Source organism: Budorcas taxicolor, chromosome 5 (genome assembly GCF_023091745.1).
Source record: "Budorcas taxicolor isolate Tak-1 chromosome 5, Takin1.1, whole genome shotgun sequence".
Lineage (NCBI taxonomy): Eukaryota > Metazoa > Chordata > Mammalia > Artiodactyla > Bovidae > Budorcas > Budorcas taxicolor.
Window position 1 is genome coordinate 93,245,228 of NC_068914.1, and position 22,602 is coordinate 93,267,829.

The 22,602-nt window shown below is 38.9% G+C and overlaps 1 protein-coding gene and 1 non-coding gene across 2 annotated transcripts in view; both read left to right on the plus strand.

The window, feature by feature from the left end:
- WIF1 (WNT inhibitory factor 1) overlaps positions 1-22,602 on the plus strand; it is an 80,425-nt gene that overhangs the window by 49,089 nt on the left and 8,734 nt on the right. The window contains exons 3-7 of the mRNA XM_052640926.1: positions 1,024-1,132; positions 10,118-10,258; positions 11,154-11,249; positions 16,791-16,886; positions 21,364-21,459. Coding sequence (XP_052496886.1) covers positions 1,024-1,132; positions 10,118-10,258; positions 11,154-11,249; positions 16,791-16,886; positions 21,364-21,459 — 538 coding nt within the window. The remainder of the gene's footprint in view (positions 1-1,023; positions 1,133-10,117; positions 10,259-11,153; positions 11,250-16,790; positions 16,887-21,363; positions 21,460-22,602) is intronic.
- Positions 19,801-19,912, plus strand: LOC128049116 (U6 spliceosomal RNA). The gene has a single exon (XR_008199484.1). It is a non-coding gene; the product is annotated as a U6 spliceosomal RNA (small nuclear RNA).

Here is a 22,602-nt window from a genome sequence, read left to right on the forward strand (position 1 = left end):
TATCTCTTATATTCTCCATGTTGGAAAATAAATTTTATAATGCATGTAAATATTTTATACTGCATGAAAGAAAGGCTGTATTTTTTTAAACCTCTTCCTAGCCCATGTTTATGTAATCAGCTTAATTAACCAATCCAAATTCTGGATATCTCTGCAGATAACTGCAGAACCACTTAGTCTGCCTAACTCTCATTTTGGTATCTATATGATTTATTGATTGTTCTTTATCCCTAAGCAAGAGCACATTGTTTCCATTACAGGTCCCTTTAATAACCCAGATGAGAGTCAGTTAAGCATCAAAGTTCTACAGTGAGATTATACATTACTACTATCAGTAGTTCATGGCCATTCAAGTAACAAGAATCATCTTCTCAACTAGATTCAGTGGGAAAGTGAAAAATGTTTACAATGCAAAGTTTTATGGCTTATTGTCATATTGCAGAGGTGGTTTTTACATGTTTAGACTTTTCTCTCCATAATTAAATTGAGATGTTACATAAACCTTCCAAAGGAAATGATACTGAAAAATAAATGTTAACACAAGATCATTAAATTTTGGACTTTCGTATCTTCTTTTGCATGTAGGTTTTTGCCTTTGTTATCACTTATTTATTATGTCTTTCCAAATTCTGATCCAAAAAGTCACTTCACATTTGAAAAGAATTAAAAAATGACCCAAGAAACAGATGGATTTTATAAGGGCTAGTTGAAGATTGTTTTGACATCACCTATTTCCTTCAGAGCATTTTTCTCAATCCTTTTAAGCTGAAAGGCTACCTTGTAAATATCTTGGATATGTGTTATTAATGTTTTGGAAGAATCACTTCTCTCCAAGCAGTCTAATTCTAGAGTTCTAAAACCCAGAAGAGAGAGTTATGCCTACACAATATTTTAGGTGTTATGTGTTCCAGAATTCCTATGGTGAAAAATGTCAGTATTCCATCAGAGGGATGATGAATTGAGAAGTGCCTTCCCACTCTCTGTGGTTTCCATGGTACTGATTGTCAATGCCTTCTGTTGTAGGCAGAATACTTCTATGAATTCCTGTCCTTGCGCTCCTTGGATAAAGGCATCATGGCAGACCCAACCGTCAATGTCCCTCTTCTGGGAACAGTGCCTCACAAGGCATCAGGTGGGTGGTCTTTGCCTCAGACAAAGGTTTATGCTTAAAATATAATAGTGGTGGGAATACTATTTTAGATCCAAATGTCATCCATCAGAGAGATTACAGGATATTTTCTTGAAGAGAGCTATTGATTTTAGGGGAAATCAGTTGTTATGTCCCAATTTCCTTTGGACAAAAGATTAGGATAGGTGTGAAGAAATGGAAGTTTTAGAATTTCCTAAAAATTCAGTTCATAAATGATTCCAGATTAAAAAATGAAAGTCACTGTATGAAATATACTTGGCCAACAAGTGCTAATTAATGTAATGCATATAAATGTGGCAAAGATACAAACTAAGTGGTTGAGAGGGAATGGAATAAATCAAGAAAAACTTCCCCTAAATGAACATTGTATTAAATAGGAATTTGAAGTAGAGAAGAGACATGCAAAAGTGGGAGAAAAGGGTTCAGTCTTTCAGATCTAATCGTCCTTCTCTGCTTAGAAAATACAGTATGCAGTTAGGTATTTAGAACTTTTCAGCTTACAAAGCACCAATTCATGCATTATATAATTCACGTTCTGGGAGAGAATCAAGGCTTGAATTACATCTCCATTTTACAAATTAGAAAATCGAGGCTTGTGAGGTTTAACTGACTTTCCCAAAGTCATATATTAGTAGTAAGTGGCGAAGCTGAAACTAGACCCCAGTTTTAATGACTTTTAGAAAAATACAGAGATCTCTTATGTTAACATGTTCCAATATTTCCTTCTGCCTTGAGTCTATTTTTTTTTACATAATTGTAGTAATAATTGTTTTTACATAATGTTTTTCTGGCTTTTAATATTTTAACATAAGCATTTTCCCATGTCATTGTAGATTTTTCCAAAAGTTGTTCTTAATGTGCTTATAATATTCTATTTTATGAACATACTATAATTTATGTTCCCTTATTGTATCTTACATAGATTGTTTTTAGGGTTTGCATACTAAAAATATCACAGTAACCATTCTTTTTTAAAGTAATAGATGGTCAATACACCACGACTGTCAATACAAGGCCCTGCATAGAACAGGCATTCAAAAAACACTGGTTGGATTAATGTGTGTAGCAGAATCTTAAAATTCATCTCATTATTTTGTTAAAATAGTTTCTTAGAGGTAAAATTATCGTGTCAAAAGATATGAACTTGAACTTTTTTAAAGGCTCTTAGAACAAATTGCCAAAATCCCAAATTACTTTCTGCAAAGGTTGCACCCGTTGGTACCTTGGCTAGCAGTGTGGCAGACAGCCTGACTTATTGCAGTCTCATCAACACGGGTTATTAATCATGTTAGCTGTTTAGCTGGCTTAAAAAGTGAAAAGTGGCTTCTCAATGTTCTTTTAATTTGATTTTTTAAATGCCTATTGAGGTAGGAGACAATTTTGTTGTATCTGTTAGACAATGTAAAATGTCTGTATGTTGTGCTCATTTTTTGTGGTTCTTTTCATTAATTTGCAAAGCTCACTGTAAAGTATTTGTAGTTTTTTTCAACTTACCATTTACGTTTTATTTTTTTTTGAGGAGGGTTTAAAATCCTGTGTGGTCAAAACTATCTTTTCATTTGTGATGGATCGCATTCATTATTTGTGGACTTTTTAATGATGGCCATTCTGACCAATGTGAGGTGGTATGGTTTTGATTTGTGTTTCTCTAATAATCAGTGATGCTGAGCATCTTTTCATGTGCCTGTTGGCTGTCTGTGTCTCTTCTTTGGAGAAATATCTGTTTGGATCTTCTGCCTATCTTCTGATTGGGTTGTTCGTTTTTTTGATATTGAGCTGTACGAACCGTTTGCATATTTTGGAGATTAACCCCTTGTCAGCCACATCATTTGTGAATAATGTCTCCTAGTCCATAGGTTGCCCTTTCATTTTGTCTATGGTTTCCTCCCTAAGGAGCTCATTTAAATTGATGAAACAGGAAATCAGGCACCCTTACAGAGTCCATTTTCAGGTTGTGATTATCTACTACTTCCAAATGTATCTGTATTGATGCATCCCAGCACTGTAAGAGTTGAGGACTAAATAAGCACAGAGTTTTTCTAATTTTCTGGCATAGGTGCCCATGTGAGTATAGACAGGAAGAGTGAATCTGAGTTTCTCGTGGGTCCTCACAATGCTGCTGCTATGACTCACGGCCCTCTCGGAGGATTTGCTTCCAATCGAGATGGAAGTTCCCATGAAGGAAAAGTCCTTGGGTTCCGGAGATACACTCACCCAAGGATGTGAATATCCCTTTCCAAATACAGGAAAACCCCAATTCTGCTCAGGTGATTGTACCTGTTCTCTTGCATATTGCTGCATCATGGAGACAAGAAAGTTCTTAATGTGACCACCAAATTCTTAGAATAGGGCATTACTCAGTCTTGTGCCATGTCAGTTGATGTTCTTTTTTGGTCAAAGATAATTTTCTATAAAATTTTCTCGATATTTTTTGATCTTTTAAGAAGTGATCAGGAATAAGATAAATATACAACATGTCTCTCAATTTCCATTTTATATTTTTGAATTTTTCCTTCATCTTTTTCTGTTATTAAAGAACTGCAAACTCATTTAACCCTTTGAAAATTCATTAATTAAATTAATTGCACAGTGACACCTGTTCAACTTAATCTTGTATCTTTGGATTTCTAATCAAATGCTGTCTCCAAAATCTTCCCAGCTTTATTAATTTTTTCGTGTCTGCTGGAAAAAAAAAGCTTACTGAAAATCTACTTCTTGGGATGTTGAAACTGTAAGGTTTTGAATATATATTTCAATCGGTTACGTTTAGAGAAAACATCATTTACTAATAATTTAGAATCTTTATAATTCAAATGTAGAGGGGTAAGTAGATGATGCATTAGACAAGATGACACTGAAAAGAACAAACCTAAAATAAATAAATAAATAAATAAAAATAAAAAGAACAAACCTGGGATGAGGTGACTCATGCATGTGTGTGCATGTGCACACACATATACTTTACACAGATAACCTCCCCTCCTACCCCATAGGTTTTTGGAAGCAGATGTAGGATTTGTTTGCAGAAATGCAGGTGCAGGAAGTTTATGGGAATTTTAGTCCATTGCAGGGTGTTATTCATTGCCTCATTAAGCTCAGTACCCCCAGCCTGAGCAATGAGGGTAACTTGAATTATTAAAAAGTAATCAAATCAATGTGTCTTGCTCCTAAGCATCCAGGTAACATTCGTTACTCTGCTGGTCTATTTAATATCTTCAAGCTGCTAAGGTGTTCTTTTCTCCTACAGACTCCTATGTGCCTAAGCATTGCATGAAATAGAAAACTCTTGATCTTTAACAGTTAGGAAGTGCCTGCCTTCTGGCGTCAGAAGGGAACAAAAAGAGGATGGGGAACAAACTGTATGGTTCAGTAAAATACCTGAGTTGGATAACAAAAAACATTTTCCATCAAGCCAAGGCTTGGCCTGTTGGAACACTCAGTCTCTGTCATCCCATGAAACCAAGACAGCAGGAATGTTTCTCAACCAAGACCATCAGGAATCCAATGAGTAGGAACTGTCAAATAGGTGTTAATGCTGGGAGGACCATCTTCTTCTCAGTGACCCCTGTTCTGACCAGAAAGTGAAGCCCAGAGTAGATGCTCAGTAAGTATTGCTGGGGGAATGAATGGCTGTCAGCACAGCATGGAGCATGGATGACTACTTGTGTTGAATGATTTATATTCATGAAGCAGCATATAATCATGTGATATTGAGGATGAGCTCTGGCCTAGCCTGCCTTTCTCATTTCTTCCTTTGTTGGAAGGCAGTGGCTTGCATGACCAAGGCTGAGGCTGTGTGAGCACTGTGCCGGTCTCAGTGTAGAAAAGCTATTTAATCAACATAAGTTTGTTGTTTACGTCTATAGAAGAGTTAGTTTATGTGCAGTTGGTGGCACATCAGTGTGTACTTGAATGCCATGTGAGTTATGTTCAATCTACTTGAGTTTTTCTGAGTTGTAATTTACCCTGGTTTCGATTATACAACCTAGATGGCACTGGAATTCACAACATCTGGCCTCATTTCCACCTAGCTTTTGGTAAAAGTGGCTCTCTACTCATAGGCTTATTGCTGCAAAAGCACGTGGTAACTTTCATGTTTCTGCTTTTCCTTGGAAATAGAGAGCCTGTGCTGTTTCTCCCTTTGAGGTCTTTTTCTTTATGCGTGTGTTTTTTCTGAGTGCACATTGTTCATATTTTATTCTGTCTCCCACTGCCAAAGGGGTATTTCTGTTTCTTTCTGTGTATGTGTGCAGGTGTGCACATGTATTTGTGCAAGTGTGTGTCTGTGTATATAAAGTTATATGGATGTGTCTCCCATAACGTATATCTTTGTTACTGTCAGTGCCTAGTTTGTGACAACGTACTAGGTGCTGAGGTTATAAAAACACATACCATATGGTCTTTCCCTTTGAAAATCACGTTCTTAGCAAAGGATTTGTTGTTTGTTGTTGTTTAGAGGCTCAGTCATATCTCACTCTTTTGTGACCCCATGGACTGTAGCCTACCAGGCTTCTCTGTCCATGGGATTTCCCAGGCAAGAATTCTGGAGTGGGTTGCCATTTCCTTCTCCAGGGGATCTTCCTGATCTAGGGATCAAACCTGCATCTCCTGCATTGGCAGGTGGATTCTTTACCACTGAGCCACCTGGGAAGCCTAGCAAAGGATACAGAATCATGATCAAATCATTAGATTATAATGCAATTGTATACAGAGGTATATGTGAAATGATCTCATGGGGGGGGGCAGTGTTAGGGAAACCTACAGAGGACAAGTGCTGTTTAATTTGGGTTTTGAGAGGTGAGGGGGAGAACACTGGACAAAAAAGAAGAGAAAAAACATTCCAGGCAGCAGGATAGGTGTGCAGAGTCAGGTACTGCGGACATGCACCACATGTTTGGGAACTGAAAGAAATCTATTTTGAGTTGAGCATAGGTTATATACAAGTCCCTGAAAATGAGGCTAACTAAAGTCAGATTTTTTTTTTCTAAGCAAAATTCTTTGAAATATGTTTTAAAAGGTGTTCAATTATAATTCTTATTACCTGAATGGTCTTACAGATAAAATTTATAAACAGAAAACAGGACAAGTAGAATTTGCAGAACAGGAATAAAATTTCTATTTCACATTTCAAAACTGAAAAGTGGGCAAGTGTAATTAGCATAATTTATACATCTTTCATTTCTACTTTTACCTTAAAAGTGAATTTATTGAAACTCATTAACTATGTATCTCCTAACTTCTGAACGTTATTTCCTAGTTCCTTTCAAATCATTCTGTACTGAGGTTAAGATAACAGTTATGTTTACATGCCTCCTATATCAAAAGAGGTGAATATATATGGGAAAATATTTTTACCTAGGGTGAGAGGATTTTTCATGTGTTCATCTTTCACTGGAAGTCGAATTTGTCAGGTTGAAATTACAAATATATAAGTAAAATAAGCATAATTTTAAACCTAGAGTTTATTAGATCTTTACATGATGAAGATAGAAAATACTTCATATTATATTAATGTTCATTGAGCATAATTTTAGATTGGTAAAATAATTCTTTTCTATTGATTTACTCAGAAGATGAAGGTGTCACATCTTCAGTTTTCTGCCAAGATTGCCTCAGGTTTTCCTATTCAAAAAGATAAAAGACTTTATTTTCCTCTATTTGCATTTGGCATAATTTTGCAGAACTATGCTAGATGTGTGAGTTTTTTTAATGACTTTTTACAATGAAAGACATTTTTGATGGTGAACAGTAACATTACAGTTTTAACCTTTCAAATGACTGGTCTTTCCACACCAAAAAAAATTTTTTTTTAACTACTTTAGTAGTATTATTATTGATCTTATGGCTAAAGAAGGAGACTGAGACCTGAGAAGTTTAACTAAACCACGTGATCCATCCGAATCAATGGATCATAGCAAATGCAATTCTCCACCTGATCCTGTTTTAAGCATTAGACAATATGCTCAGAAGACATTTATGCATCTGTTGTGAAGTTAAAATACAGGCAAATTGAACTTAGGTTATAAAAGTTGAGACCCAAAGAATCCAGTAGTTGCAGACTCAAACATTGCAGCTACTTTGAATTCTAACTGGTCTATAGCTTTAAACATGAGAATGTTTGCTTTATTTTTCTAGACATTTTAAATGATTGAAATATCTAACTGTCACAAAATATCTCCAAAATAAATCATTGAGACCTCAGTGCCACAAAAGCCTGGGGTTTTTGTCTTGTTTGCTAAAGCACCCCCACTGCTTAGAACGGTGTCACATGGTAATATCAGTAAGTATTTGCTGAATGGATGAACTCTTTGTGTGTGCTCAGTTGTATCCAATTCTGCCATTTCCTGCTCCAGGGAATCTTCCTGACCCAGGGATCGAACCTGAGTCTCTTGCTTCTTCTGCGCTGGCGGGCAGATTCTTTACCACTAGTGCCACCTGGGAACTGTTTGTATTTTGACTCAAATTTGTATTTATCCATTTAAAGGAAAAAATTCATCTTGAAAATTCTAAAGAAGTTACTTATGGCATGTTTTCTTTCCATTTGGACTTTATATCCTCATTTTTCTTCCCTGGGTTTGCTAAGAGCCATATTGTTTAGGTGGGACTATTATGGCTCAGACGGTAAAGAATCTGCCTGCAATGCAGGAGACCTGGGTTCTATCCCTGGGTCAGGAAGGTCCCCTGCAGAAGAGAATGGCTACCTACTCCACTATTCTAGCCTGGAGAATTCCATGGACAGAGGAGCCTGGTGGGCTATAGTCCATGGGTTGGCAAAGAGTCAGATACAACTAAGTTACCGACACTCACTCATATTGTTTAGGGCCAGGGAACTCTGCATCTTGGTACCTACATTGAACTTAGAGGCTATGTTAACTAATCACACATTTACATGAGAACATTCCAAATTGTCTAGAAGACCCCCTGATGACTGGAGCATGTGGACATGTAGTCATAACTTAGATTTGTAAATGGTTTGCTTTTAAGCACATCTGGAAATATGGACAAACTAGTCATTATTCTTAACTGAATTTCCCATACATATTATAAGACATGTTTTGATATTTGATATCTAAGATATGTTTTGCAACTTGACAATGCTGATAAACAGAAATGAAGATGAGTTTGCATACAAAGATCTCTCCCATACCAAGATTTTGAAAGCTAAAAAAACTCTGAAGTGCCTTGAAGAGAATTAGGTGGGCTGCAAAGTAGAGGCTCAATAAGGTCCAAGAAAAAGATAAACCTGAAAGATGTGGTAAGGAAGATTCTCAAAGTTCTATCTTTTAGGTTCTTCCATGTTTTTATGCCTCAGGGCAATTATTGGCCTACCCATTTGCGCAAGAGTCATGAGAAAAACACTTTATATCTGAACAAAGTGAAAATGCATTGTAGCGTTAACAGCTGAAAGAAATTACCTGTCAGCTCCTTCACCTCCTTTTGAAATGGAAATCCCTACAATGGATTTTAGTGTTTTGTAAACTTATATTTTCATATATAAGATTTCATTCAACCAAGATTTTCAACGGTGACAATTTTACTTTGGAACTTCAGAAACAATCTTGGTTTTTCCTCTCTTTTTTAGTTCTGTTAAACTGTACCACCGCCCTCTCCCCCCCCCCCCCCGCTCCCCCCCCCGCCCCCCCCCCCCCGCCATTTAATTGATTATTTGCAATGGTCAGATCTCAAGATTCAGGGAAGAAATTCATGTTATTTGGAGAAGGGCACAGTAATGCACACTGACAATGCCAAAGCCTTGAGAGTAGGTTTTCGGTTGCCAAGCATGTTAAGAAGATTTTATGACCAGCTGGTGTGCAGTGCCTTATGGAAAAGAGAAGATCAGTTTCTAACTCATTTCTTCTTATAAACCTAGGGAGAAGGTTTAGAAAAACTCTTCAGGGAAAGAATTTTTCTTGGCGTGGTATGATTTTCCCAAGCTTGGCAATAACCATAACCTGCCATACGGAAACCAAATGAAACAGAATTTCATATGTATATCTCTTGGTAATGTTTCTTCTATTCATAAGGAAGAACTAGAATCTAGTGGATCAGCTAGATCCCCAGTGGATATGTGATGATAATCCCGTGGATTTCAGAAATGTTATGTAGTCAGCCTCTCACCCAATGGCTCGAGCCCGTTTCTACCTAATGACTTGTGGGCTTCATAGTTGGTGGCCCTCTCGCCTGCTCTGTACAGCAACCCTGTTAGTTCCCACTCTCTGCTGAGTCACACCTAGACACCCCAAGTGAGCGTTCGTCTCACTGGAAAGAAGTAGCTCCTATTTAGGAACCTAAACCGTTAGTTATAAGTCTATTGTGAGATTATTTCACCACAACGAACTCTCTTCTAAATCCCTGAGATATGAACACTTCTTAATATTGACAATTAGCCTGAGGAAATACTAACTTCATTAACTCAGTCCAATGACTAGGGTCTAGTCTGAGTTGTGGTGTATTTCCAAAGGAGATACTTTGTCACTTTCAAGCATAGAGAGTAAAAATAAACCAGTGGGGTGTGACTTATAGAGCTTTATTTAATGGATTCTGGAATGTTGATTTTTAGCTCTTTTTGAATTATATGGAGGCTGGTAAAGATGCTCACACAGTTTCTTTTCCTAATTAAATAATTGATCTATGCTACTTATTTGCACCTTTACTTTTCAGAGAAAATTTTACCATCTTTTTTTCAAGATGATACAAGTTCAGACTATGAACAGAATATCCTCAGTTTTACATTAGTAGGGTACAAATTAATGAGGGTCATTAATCCTTTCTCTACCCCACATGATGTACATGTTCAGGGGAGAATGCCCAGATAATCAAAATATAGCCCTTACTTTAGTGGAGATACAGGAATGTCAAATAACGGAATGTGAACATTTTTGTTTTGTTCTTTGCTCTCTTGCTGAGGTGTCTGTAAAACTGGAATCAACTAGATAAACTGTTTCTCCATACTTCCTTTTTCTTTAGTTGTTCAAGTTGGCTTCCCATGTCTCGGCAAACAAGATGGAGTGGCAGCATTTGAAGTGAACGTGATTGTCCTGAATTCTGAAGGCAACACCATCTTGCAGACACCTCAAAATGCCATCTTCTTTAAGACCTGTCAACAAGGTAATCAGTGATGGTGATTCCAGAGAAGACACAAAACTTCCAGGTGTGATTTGAACAAAAAATAGTACCTAGCTGGCTGGATAATTATTTTGTATAATTGTAACTACACCAGTGGGAGGAGGGGCTGCTAAGTGCAGGGTCCAGGAATAGTACTAAGATAGACTTGCTTTACTTTGACCCCACTCACAATTTTAGGGACTCCAGTACCCTTCAAAATGCTCTGTCTTCCACCTCTTTCTCTCCCACTTCCAGTATAGTCTTTGAGAGTCCTCAATCTCATAGCAAGGTCACCAGTCATCACCAGCAACTACCACTACCCATACCCACTGCCAAACGCTTGATCCTTCTGACTTGCATGGAAAACAGGTCGCTGCCATCTCACCAGCGATCTCTGCCAGGCAAAGTCACCTCCCACCACAGCCTGGGTAACCAGGGAATGGGAAGGCCTGTCCCCTTCCCTATTCTGATATAAGCTCTTCCAGCACAGAATTTTAGCTCTGGAGGCTTTCAGTGCCCTAGGGATGTACCAAAAAGTCATTATCCACTCTGACAATGAATATGGAGGGCAATATCCATCATTCTGTCTCAATGTGAATTGAAGGTCCAGTGCAGTAAATTGATAGGTGAGATGAAGGAAGAACATAAAGCTTGCTTTGCCTTCTTCCACAAGCCCCTTAACTGTTGAAAATAGGATTGAGAGAAGCAAAGTCTTACTTTCCTGAAAACTTAAGAAAGTACAAGTGATGTAGAGAGAATGAAGTGGAAATATTGGTATTCAATAAATTACAATCAGTGTGCTGGGGAAAATGTGACCGCTAACCTCTTCATGCTCCCCGTAATTCACTCAATATGCTTTGAAAAGTGTTTATACAAAGCTTGTTTCTCTTTGGTGAAGCTGAGTGCCCAGGAGGATGCAGAAATGGAGGCTTCTGTAATGAAAGACGGGTCTGCGAATGTCCTGATGGATTCTACGGCCCTCACTGTGAGAAAGGTAAAGAACATGGACAGCCAACTCCCTGGCTTGCTTCTTAGTGAAATGGGTGTCACACAGGAGCCCCACATGTATTTTTAGCACATCCCCTGAAATTATCTTTCTGGTCACATTATATGGGTTCATGCAGCCTTAAAAAGCCACAGGAAAGCTATTGGAAAGTGTTTCTCCTAGGAGTGGTTTTCTGTTAAATCCAATATGTGGTGACAGGCGCAGAAAACTGGCAGTGTCTACATTCTTTGTGGCCACTTTTACTCTCCTCCATCCCCACACCCGGGCTCACTATTATATACACTCTGCTTTGGCATAATCTTACAAAAGTTTTGAGTTTTTCTCCCTCCACTAAAATTGGTTTTAAAAATAGTATTGTGACCGATTTGAAAGTATCTACTCCAGTGAAAAGTAGCTTGAATCACAATTAAGTCTACACCTGAGTTATGAAGGTGCTCTAAGCAAAAAAGGGAGGATGAAGATGATTTGTGTATTAAATATATCTGTTTCGGTGAAATTACTACTAAAAAAGTTATATGAAAAAAAGAGATGAACATGAAAATGTTTACTAATCACATGACTGGATGCATGCTTAGTCTTTCAGTTGTGTCCAGCTCTCAACCATAAAGGTATATAAACCACAAGCTCACATATACTGCACTTATTTAACAAGAATAAGCAAAATATTTTTCATCTTCAAAAAAATAAATTTTTCTTGTATGCTTTTTTTTTGGATTGAAGTATTTTATTTACAATGTTGTTAGCTTCAAGTGTACAGCAAAATGATTCAGTTATTCATACATATATACCTCTTTTTTCAGGTTCTTTTCCCTTATGTATTATTACAAAATACTGAGTATAGTTTCCTAAGCTACAGGAGGTCCTTGTTGATTATCTGTTCTATACATAGTGGTATAAATACATAAATTCCAAACTCCAGATTTATCCCTCTCTGGGCCTCCTTTCCCCTTTGGTAACCATAAGCTTGCTCTCTGTGTCTATAGGTCTGTTTCTTCTTTGCGTATAAGTTCATTTGTATCATGTTTTTAGATTCCATATGATAAGCCATGCCGTATGATACCTGTCTTTCCCTTCCTTACTTCACTTAGTATGATGATCTCTAAGTCCATCCATTTTGCTGCATATGGCATTATTTTATTCTTTTATGCCTGTGCATTATTCCATTGTGTGTGTATGTATACCATGTCTTTATTCATCTGTCAATGTACATTTAAGTTACTTCCATGTCTTGGCTATTATATATAGTGCTACAATGAACACTGGGGTGCATGTATATTTTCAAATTCTGGTTTTCTCTGGATATGCCTAGGAGTGGGATTGTAGGATCATATGGTAACTCTATTTTTAGTTTTTTGGGAACCTCCATACTGTTCTCCATAGAGACTGCACCAATTTACATTCCCACCATCAGTGTAGGAGGGTTCCTCTTTCTCCACACCCTCTCCAACATTTATTATTTGTAGAATTTTTGATGATGGCCAGTCTTATCAGTGTGAGGTGATATCTCATTGTAGCTTAGATTTGCATTTCTCTAATAATTAGTGATATTGAGCATCTTTTCATGTGCCTGTTAGTCCTCTCTCTCTTCTTTGGAAAAACATCTATTTAGAACTTCTGCCCATTTTTTGATTAGGTTGTTTGTTCTTTTGATATTGAACTGTATGAGCTGTTTGTACACTTCAAAAATTACTCCTTTGTTGGTGACATCATTTGCAAATATTTTCTGCCATTCTGCAACTTGTCTTCTTATTTTGTTTATGGTTACCTTTACTGTACAAAAGCTTTCAACTTTAAATAGGTCCTATTTGGTTTTGTTTTTATTTCCATTACTCTAGGGGATGAATCCCAAAAGATCTTGCTGCAGTATGTATCAAAGAGTGTTCTGCCTATGTTTTCCTTTAAGAGTATTATAGTATTTGGTCTCATCTTTAGGTCTTCAATCCATTTTGATTTTTATGTTTGTGTGTGTGTATGGTGTTAGACAATGTTCTAATTTCATCTTTTACATGGAGCTGTCCACTTTTCTCAGCACCACTTATTGACGAGATCGTCTTCTCTCCATTGCATGGACTTGCCTCCTTTGTCACAGATGAATTGACCATAGGTGTGCATAAGTTTATTTCTGGACTTTCTATCATGTTCCATTGATCTCTGTGTCTGGTTTTGTGCAAGTGCCATACTATTTTGATGATTGTAGCCTTGTAGTATAATCTGAAGTCAGGGAGTCTGATTCTTCCAGCTCTGTTTTTCTTTCTCAGGATTTCTTTGTTCTTTTGTGTTTCCATACAAATTAAAAAAAAATTTGTCCTAGTTCTGTGAAAAATGCCATTTGTAATTTGATAGGGATTACAGTGAAAGTGCTGCACTCAATATGCCAGCAAATTTGGAAAACTCAGCAGTAGCCACAGGACTGGAAAACATCCGTTTTCATTCCAGTCCCAAAGAAAGGCAATGCCAAAGAATGCTCAAACTACTGCACAATTGTACTTATCTCACACGCTAGTAAAGTAATGTTCAAAATTCTCCGAGCCAGGCTTCAGCAATACGTGAACCGTGAACTTCCAGATGTTCAAGCTGGTTTTAGAAAAGGAAGAGGAACCAGAGATCACATTGCCAACATCCACTGGATTATTGAAAAGGCAAGAGAGTTCCAGAAAAAAAAATTTTTTTTTCTGCTTTATTGACTATGCCAAATCCTTTGACTGTGTGGATCACAATATACTGTGGAAAATTCTGAAAGAGGTGGGAATACCAGACCACCTGACCTGCCTCTTGAGAAACCTATATGCAGGTCAGGAAGCAACAGTTAGAACTGGACATGGAACAACAGACTGGTTCCAAATAGGAAAAGGAGTACGTCAAGGCTGTATACTGTCACTCTGTTTATTTAACTTATATGCAGAGTACATCATGAGAAATGCTGGGCTGGAAGAAGCACAAGCTGGAATCAAGATTGCTGGGAGAAATATCAATAACCTCAGATATGCAGATGACACCACCCTTATGGCAGAAAGTGAAGAGGAACTAAAAAGCCTCTTGATGAAAGTGAAAGAGGAGAGTGAAAAAGTTGGCTTAAAACTCAACATTCAGAAAACTAAGATCATGGCATTTGGTCCCATCACTTCATGGGAAATAGATAGGGAAACAGTGGAAACAGTGGCCAACTGTATTTTTTATGGTCTCCAAAATCACTGCAAATGGTGACTGCAGCCCTGAAGTTAAAAGACTCTTACTCCTTGGAAGAAAAGTTATGACCAACCTAGATAGTATATTCAAAAGCAGAGACATTACTTTGTCAACAAAGGTCCATCTAGTCAAGGCTATGGTTTTTCCAGTAGTCATGTATGGATGTGAGAGTTGGACTGTGAAGAAAGTTGAGCGCTGAATTATTGATGCTTTTGAAGTGTGGTGTTGGAGAAGACTCTTGAGAGTCCCTTGGACTGCAAGGAGATCCAACCAGTCCATCCTAAAGGAGCTCAGTCCTGGGTATTCATTGGAAGGACTGATGCTAAAGCTGAAACTCCAATACTTTGGCCACCTCATCTGAAGAGTTGACTCATTGGAAAAGACTCTGATGCTGGGAGGGATTGGGGGCAGGAGGAGAAGGGGATGACAGAGGATGAGATGGCTGGATGGCATCACCAGCTCGATGGAGGACATGAGTTTGAGTAAACTCTGGGAGTTGGTGATGGACAGGGAGGCCTGGCGCGCTGCGATTCATGGGGTTGAAAAGAGTCGTACACGACTGAGTGACTGAACTGAACTGAATAGTGAATTTGTAGACTTCCTTGGGCAGTATGGTCATTTTAACAATATTGATTCTTCCGATCTGAGAAAATGGTGTATCTTTCCATCTGACTGTATCGTCTTCAATCTTTTTTATCAGTGTCTTACAGTTTTTGGAGTATAGATCTTTTGTCTCTCAGATTGGTTCTTCTTAGGTATTTTATTCTTTTTGATGTGATGGCAAGTGGGATTGTTTCCATGGTGTCCCAAAGCTTGTGTTGGCCTGCTAGTTGCAGGTCTGGGGCCCAGATGGTCCCAGGGTAGGGTCTGACCTGTTGTGGGTGGGCTAGGTCCTCAGACTGTGATTTTCTTGCCTCTGGTATCTGCCCCTCACTGGGTGAGGCTGGTCTAGAGGCTTGTGTAGGCTTCCTGTTGGGAGGGGCCTTGTGAGTGAAGCTGGGTGTTGACCCTCTGGTGGGGAGGGCCATGTCAAGGGGGTCTCTAGTGGTGGCTGATGCTGGGAAAGATTGAGGGCAAGAGGAGAAGGGGGCGACAGAGGATGAGATGGTTGGATGGCATCATTGAGATGGAGACATGAGTTTAAACAATTGTGAAGGAAAGGGAAGCCTGCTGTACTGCAGTCCATGGAGTTGCAAAGAGTCAGACATGACTTAGCGACTGAACGAGATGAGGTGGCTATGGGCTCACGAAGTCTTCAGGCAGCCTGTCTGCTGATGAGTAGGCTGTGTTCCTACCCTGTTTACTGTTTGGCCTGAGGTGTACAAGCACTGGAGCCTATAGGCTGTTGGGTGGGTTCAGGTCTTGGTGCCAAAATGTTGGCCTGGCCTCCAAGAGAGCTCATGCCAGTGAAAATACCCTGAATCTTCTGACCAATGTCCTTGTCCCCAGAGTGAGCCACAGCTTCCCCCCACCTCTCCTGGAGACCCTCCAAGACTAGGTAGGTCTAGCCCAGGCTCCTGTAAAGTCACTACTTTTGCCCTGAGTCTTGGTAACACAAGACCCAGGTATGGCCTCTAAGAGTGGAGTCTTGGAGGAGTCCAGTGGAGCTCCTGCACTCAAGTCTAGCCTCCTCCTGATGCCAGATCCCCAGACTGGGGAGGCTGATGTGGGACTCAGAGCTCTAACTCCTGTGGGAGAGCTTCTGCAACTGATGTCAGTTTGCGGGTCACCCACCCAGGGGATATGGGATTTGATTGTGTAGAGAGTGTGCCCCTCCTGCCGTCTTGTTGTGGTTTGTTCTCTATGTCTTTGGATGTAGAATATCTTTTTTGGTAGGTTCCAGTCTTTTTTAAATCAATGATTGTTTAGCAGTTGTGATTTTGGTCTTCTCATGAGAGGAAGTGATCTCAAGGTCCTTCTATTCCACCATCTTGTCCTGAGCTCCATCTGGACTGATTTTGAAATTGAAAGATTGAGGAAATAAGGCAGAAAAAGATATTTACAGAAGATAGATTGAAATTGAAAAATTGAGGAACTAAGGCAGAAAAAGATACTTCTTAAGAAGACCACATCTTACTTAAAATAATGATTCTGGGAAAATTTTAATCAGCCATTCAAGTGGAACAATTCCAAAATTCTCTTCTATGAAACTGGTTAAAAATATAACCTTATTTACTGCACAAAAATAATTTTAATATAGCAAACGTCTGTCTTTACAGAGCAACCACTTTAGAGTCAACCACAAAGCCTGAAAATGTAGGCCTGTTATATTATCGACACTTCCAGAATGGTCCTGTTTCTAAAGCCCTATTGGCCGTAATTAGAATTCTCTCTCCCCATTAGTCCTTTGCTCACCACGATGCATGAATGGCGGGCTATGTGTTACTCCCGGTTTCTGCATCTGTCCACCTGGATTCTATGGAGTCAATTGCGATAAAGGTAACTTCCTAAGAACAAGGTTCTTTTTACTTTCTTTTTTTTAAACTGGAGGATAATTGCTTTATAATGTTGTGTTGGTTTCTGCTGTACAACAAGGTGAATCAGCCATAAGTACACATTTGTCCCCTCCCCCTTGAATTTCCTTCCCACCCCTGTAGGTCATCATAGAGCACTTGTTTGACCTCCCTGTGTTATACAGCAACTTCCCACTAGCTATCTGTTTTACATATGGTAATATATTTGTTTCAATTCAAAGAAGTATATTTACTATAGCATCACTCTTCATAACAGATTTATAAATAGGGTGTATCACTTCACTGGTTGCTTTAACATTAGCCATAAATTTGTGTCGCTTAACACAGTACAAGTTTACATTCACTCACAGAATGCTCCAGTGCAGGAACCTGGTCAGTGGGCAAGGCAGTTAGGCACTGATGATCCTGCTGACAGCTTAGGAGCTCTCTGATTCCAGCCAATAAACAAACAAAGATTGGAATAGGCACTGCTTAAAAAAAAACAAAAAAAGTCCTAAAGTGACCCAAAAAACTTTCAACACACATTCCATGGATAGGAATTAGCCTCATTACTTACCTGGATGCAAGCAGGAGAAATGTCATTCTTGGCTGGACAGCTATCTCCCTTTATGGAAGGGGAGCATGAAGTTTCATGGACAGTTAGCTGCTCCTGGCCCATTGCTGTTTTCGTATGTCCCAAATCAGTTTTATCGGTGAGGTTCTAAAACAATCTCTTCCAAACTGCCTGACCTAGAAGTTCACTGATCACCCATTTAATTCTCTGCTCACAGATCACATCCCTGAGAGCTCGAGTCCCTCCTTCCTGTGAAGCAGTAGCAGAGCCAGATTTTACTTTCAGAAAGTAGATTCAAACATGGCTCTAGAGTAGAATGGTGTGATTCATAGTCTTGCAAGACACCTGTCTACTTTGCCTGGTTCACATCTTTTATGGAAAAAAATTAACATCTGTAAAGTGTACGATGGGAAACAATTAATATCCTTAAAGTGTATGTATTTAATGAAATTATCCTTTAGTCAAAAATGCTAATTGTGTGAGTTGTTGTTGTTGTTTGGTTGCTCAGTTGTGTCCGACTCTTTTGCAACCCCATGGCCAGGCTCCTCTGTCCATGAGATTCTCCAGGCAAGAATATCAGAGTGGGTTGCCATTTCCTCCTCCAGGGGATCTTCCCAACCCACGGACTGACTCACATCTCCTACACTGGCAGCCGAGTTCTTTACCACTGAGCCACTAGAGAAGCCGATTGCATGAGCAAGGCACTATTTTCTAAAATAAATATTGGATTGGCCAAAATGAAATGATGTGCTTATTTTTGAGAAGTGTCTCTTTAGTGATAATACAGATAGTACCAATTAAGATTGAAATGAGCAGCTTTTTTAAAATGAAAGAAAAGCTAAAGAAAAGAGCCCTTAGCATGAGTCAGAATAATCATTTATGGTTGTCTGTTATTTTGTGATATGCAAAGTACCTTCATACAGTTACCTGACTTTAGTTCTAACAGTCTTTTGAGATATGTAAATAATTATTCATCATAGTCCCAGATAAGCAAAATAAAGTTTATAGACCTTGAGTAGCTTGACCCAAATTCACAGTCTCCACTGTACCATGTTGCCACTCAGGCTACCTGTTTCAGAACCCGGTTCCTCTACAAGTGACTCTGAGTAGAGAAACCAATCTCTGTGGGCCATGCTTTTCCCAACTGTAAATAGAAATTAAGCCATTGACCCCTGGTTCCCCCATTTCTAAGCGAACTGAGAGCACATGTTCACATCTCTACCTTTTATTTGTAAGTGGTCTTTAAAAACTACAGCATTGGAATGAAAACAACTTTAAAATTTTATATTCATAAAGATTAATCACTAATGACACTGATAATAATAGCCAGTGAGTAAAAAATTCTTTCTTGTGCAGCTTCTTTTCATTTGTCTAAATTTAGCATTCAGCCCTTCTGCTACTTCAGAATTGGGCAGAATTTAATTATAGTAGCAGAATTAAATTCATATTATCTCAAATTTATTAGGCAATAGAGCCAATCCTTCAGAAATTTGGATGAAGAACAAATGTTTTTATCAGATTTTAAAAGACCATTTGTGAGGCTTACTATTGGTATAGTATGCACAGTGACTGACTGTCAACTATAATGTCTTCTTTATGCCAGGGTGTCTCAACACTGCATGGTCCTGTGAAGGAAAATATCTATGTGTATTCCAGTTCCCTTTACATTTGTAATATTTTACCTTTCAGATGAAAGATTTTCCTTCTTGTTAGACTCCGGTAACTTTTTCTTATTCTTTTGGAAAGTCTGTTGAAATTCCACTTAGTCTCACTGGAGATCTGGGAACATTAAAAGAAATAATGTTTTTTTTTACTATCTCAACCAAAAGATGCATTTGTTATCCAGGAGGGAGTATAGAGCTTCTGAAAAATGGTTTAATCACTGGCATAGAACTAGACCTTAGCACTACAGATTCAAAGAAACACTAAAGATTGACTTTCATTGGCTCTTGGGACATCTGTTGTAAACGTTAACAGCTGAGTGGTTAAATGCTGGCCCAGCAAACCTTCAGCCCCAGTGAAAGTCCTTTGGAGTCTCTGCCTCATTTTCTTAGTCAAGAATCATTGCACGCAGAGATGGAGAGAAGCTCCAGTGTTATGCAGTCATTAAGGGTGTGGCCAGATTCAAGTTTTGTCGCATTTGTAATGTTTGTCACATTCTGTAACTTTTGATTAAACTCCCAGGTTCATTGCATTCTACATGTTAGTAAGGATAGTGGCCAGCGAGAGGCCAAGTGGACACAGATCCTGATATTTTCTCATCTCCTATTATCCCCAGGAGAAACAGGGGCAAGTGGGGAGATAGGACATGCTCACAAAAACAACTGTCCTCTGCTCACTTTGGCAATACACATGAGAAAATTGGAACAGTGCAGAGAAGGTTAGCATGGCCCCTGTGTAAGGATGACAGGCAAACGTGTGAAACATTCCATTATAAGAATAAAAAAAAAAAGATCCAGCCCTAATATTAGCTTCAGTGGCTCAGATGGTAATTGCCTGCAATGAGGAGACCTGGGTTTCAATCCCTGGGTGGGGAAGATACCCTGGAGAAGGATGGGAATGGCTACCCTCTCCAATATTCTTGCCTGGAGAATGCCATGACAGAGGAGGCTGGTGAGCCACAGCCTATGTGGTTGCGAAGTCACACAGCACTGAGCAACACTTCACTTTCAACAATGTTAGCCACAAGTAACAAAGAGGAAGCTCAAGAACGGATTCTCCTAAATCCCAAATCCTGTCCTCCAGTGCTGCTGCTACTCTCTATGACAGGAAGCTTGATTTTGCCAAGGCAAGTACAGCATGGCCTTAAGCTAGGAGATGCTTATGATAATCATTTTTAACAAAGCTTTATCATTTAGGAAGCATGATATTCATAGAATATTTTAGTTGGATTTCATTTCCGCAAAGAAAGCACACACTTAGAACTTATGGAAATCCTTTCTGATTTTCTTCCTGGATGCTTATTCCAGCTTTCATTCACCTACAGCCAATTTTGGCCTGTTTTATATAGGACAAGAACAAATAAGCCGTAAAACTGGAATAGCTGAGTTCTTCTTTTCATCTCCGTTATAGAATGAGCCAATTTGTCTATTTTTAGGTACTTGCTCTCCCCCGTTTTCATTTCTGTCCTCCCTCTATTTTAGGTGCCAGTGAGCAGTGAAACTCCAGAAGCTGACTCTAAAAAGGGGGCTTTAGGATGAATTACCAGCAGTATGATTATCACCTGGAAAATCTAGTTTATTGGACTCCCACAATCACACACCCACTTTCTTCATCCCTCTAGCTCATGCTGCCTCCACTTCCCTGCCTACGGGATCTCATAAAGGGGAATAGGCTGCCCTTTCCTGAATATAATTATTCTTTCTTGCAAGCGTCATAAAAACTTATTTTTTCAAAAATTTCTGTTATAAAAGATGCATCCCTGTTCTTCTTAATCAGGAAAATAGTTGCTTTCTCCTTTGTCCAACCCTAATATTTATGACTTCTCTCCCTTTTATCTGTTCCAAAGAAGGTTTTCTCCTTTTATTCTTCATTCATCTTAAATATTTTTCCTGGGTTTATAGCATTCTTCTCCTTTTAAGAGCATAGATATTTACAATAAAATTAAAAAGGTATTTGTTTTACCCACTGTTGCCTTTTTTCACTAAGAGGCAAACAAACCCCTAGAGGTGGGTCCAGTGTCATGTGTGTGGTATCCTGTTATGTTGCCTGAATCTGCAAATGGTCAAGCAATTGATTACCACTGCTGTCTGGGTAATATGGCTTATTGTATTAAATAAGTAAATGGGCAAGTAGCAGATGCCTAAGAAGTATCACTTAGCCTTAATGAAATGTTGTTGTTAGATTTAAGTGACTACCTAATGCAGTACCCTGTTATTCATTCTAACAGCAAATTGCTCAGCCACCTGCTTTAACGGAGGGACCTGTTTCTACCCTGGAAAGTGTATTTGCCCTCCAGGACTAGAGGGAGAACAGTGTGAAACAAGTGAGTACTGACCTGCATCGTCTTTGTTTGGGGTGGGGAACATTAGAAGCACCAAATAACCCCTTCATTTTATTGATGATGAATCTGAAGCCCTGAGACAATGAATAGCTTGTCTAAGGTCTCAGGCCAGCGGTTTCTTTTTACTAGATTCAGCCGCCATCCATTTTGGCTAACAGCGGGGTCGAGGAGTGACATAGATCAGCTCAGCTGACTCATTAAACCCTCTCTGACTTGGTTACGTCTGGTTTGGCGCTATTCACCATGTTGCACTGTTTCTTGTGGAGAGTCCATAGTTTCAGACTAGAAATGTAGACCAGAGCTTTAGGACAGCTGGAATTTGTTCACTTATCTGCAGGCATAGTCTTTTTACCCACCTCTAGCACTCACTGCCACATTTCCCAACCAACCAGAGCCTAGTAATCCGTCTCAGAGAAAAGGATAGACTCAAGAAAAAGGAGGGAAGTAAGGTAAAGAGCAATAAAAAGCAGAAGCATCTAATAGCACACACAACAGCGTGAATGAATTGCGCAGAGGTTGTGCTAAGCAAAAGAAGTTAGACACGCGAAATGCACGCTGGCCAATTCCATTTTTATGAAGTTCAAGAACAGGCAAAAGTAATAGGAGATCATAGAAACCAGAATAGTGATTGGGAGCACAACAGAACTTCATGGTGTGCCTACATTGCTCTGTATCTAGATTGAGGAAGTGTCTCTTAAGTGTTTATTTATGGTTAAAAAAAAATATAAATTTAAGGGTGGAATGTGGTAGATAATCATTGTTTTGGGAATCAGGATACCAAACTCTTTGCCCTGGCCCTGTTATCTTCCCGTCACTGAAGCTCTCTGCTCAACTCAGAAATGAGCCAACCTCACCCTAGATTGCTCTGTGACCCACAAAACAGATAACACCAAAGCCTGGCTCAGGAAGAAACAAAAGGAATGTGAGTGAGCATGTCCCTACTTTTCTGGAAGTTCTGGAATATGGCATTTTCACCTCCAGCTGTATTATGTCCATAAAATACTGCTGTGTTTGCTCTAGCCATAGTTTCTGAAGTGGTAGTGGGTTCAGAATTAAATAATACTGACTTAACGATTTTAACTTTCAACCTCTAATTTATTTGTGGGGATTTTTTCACTTCAATGA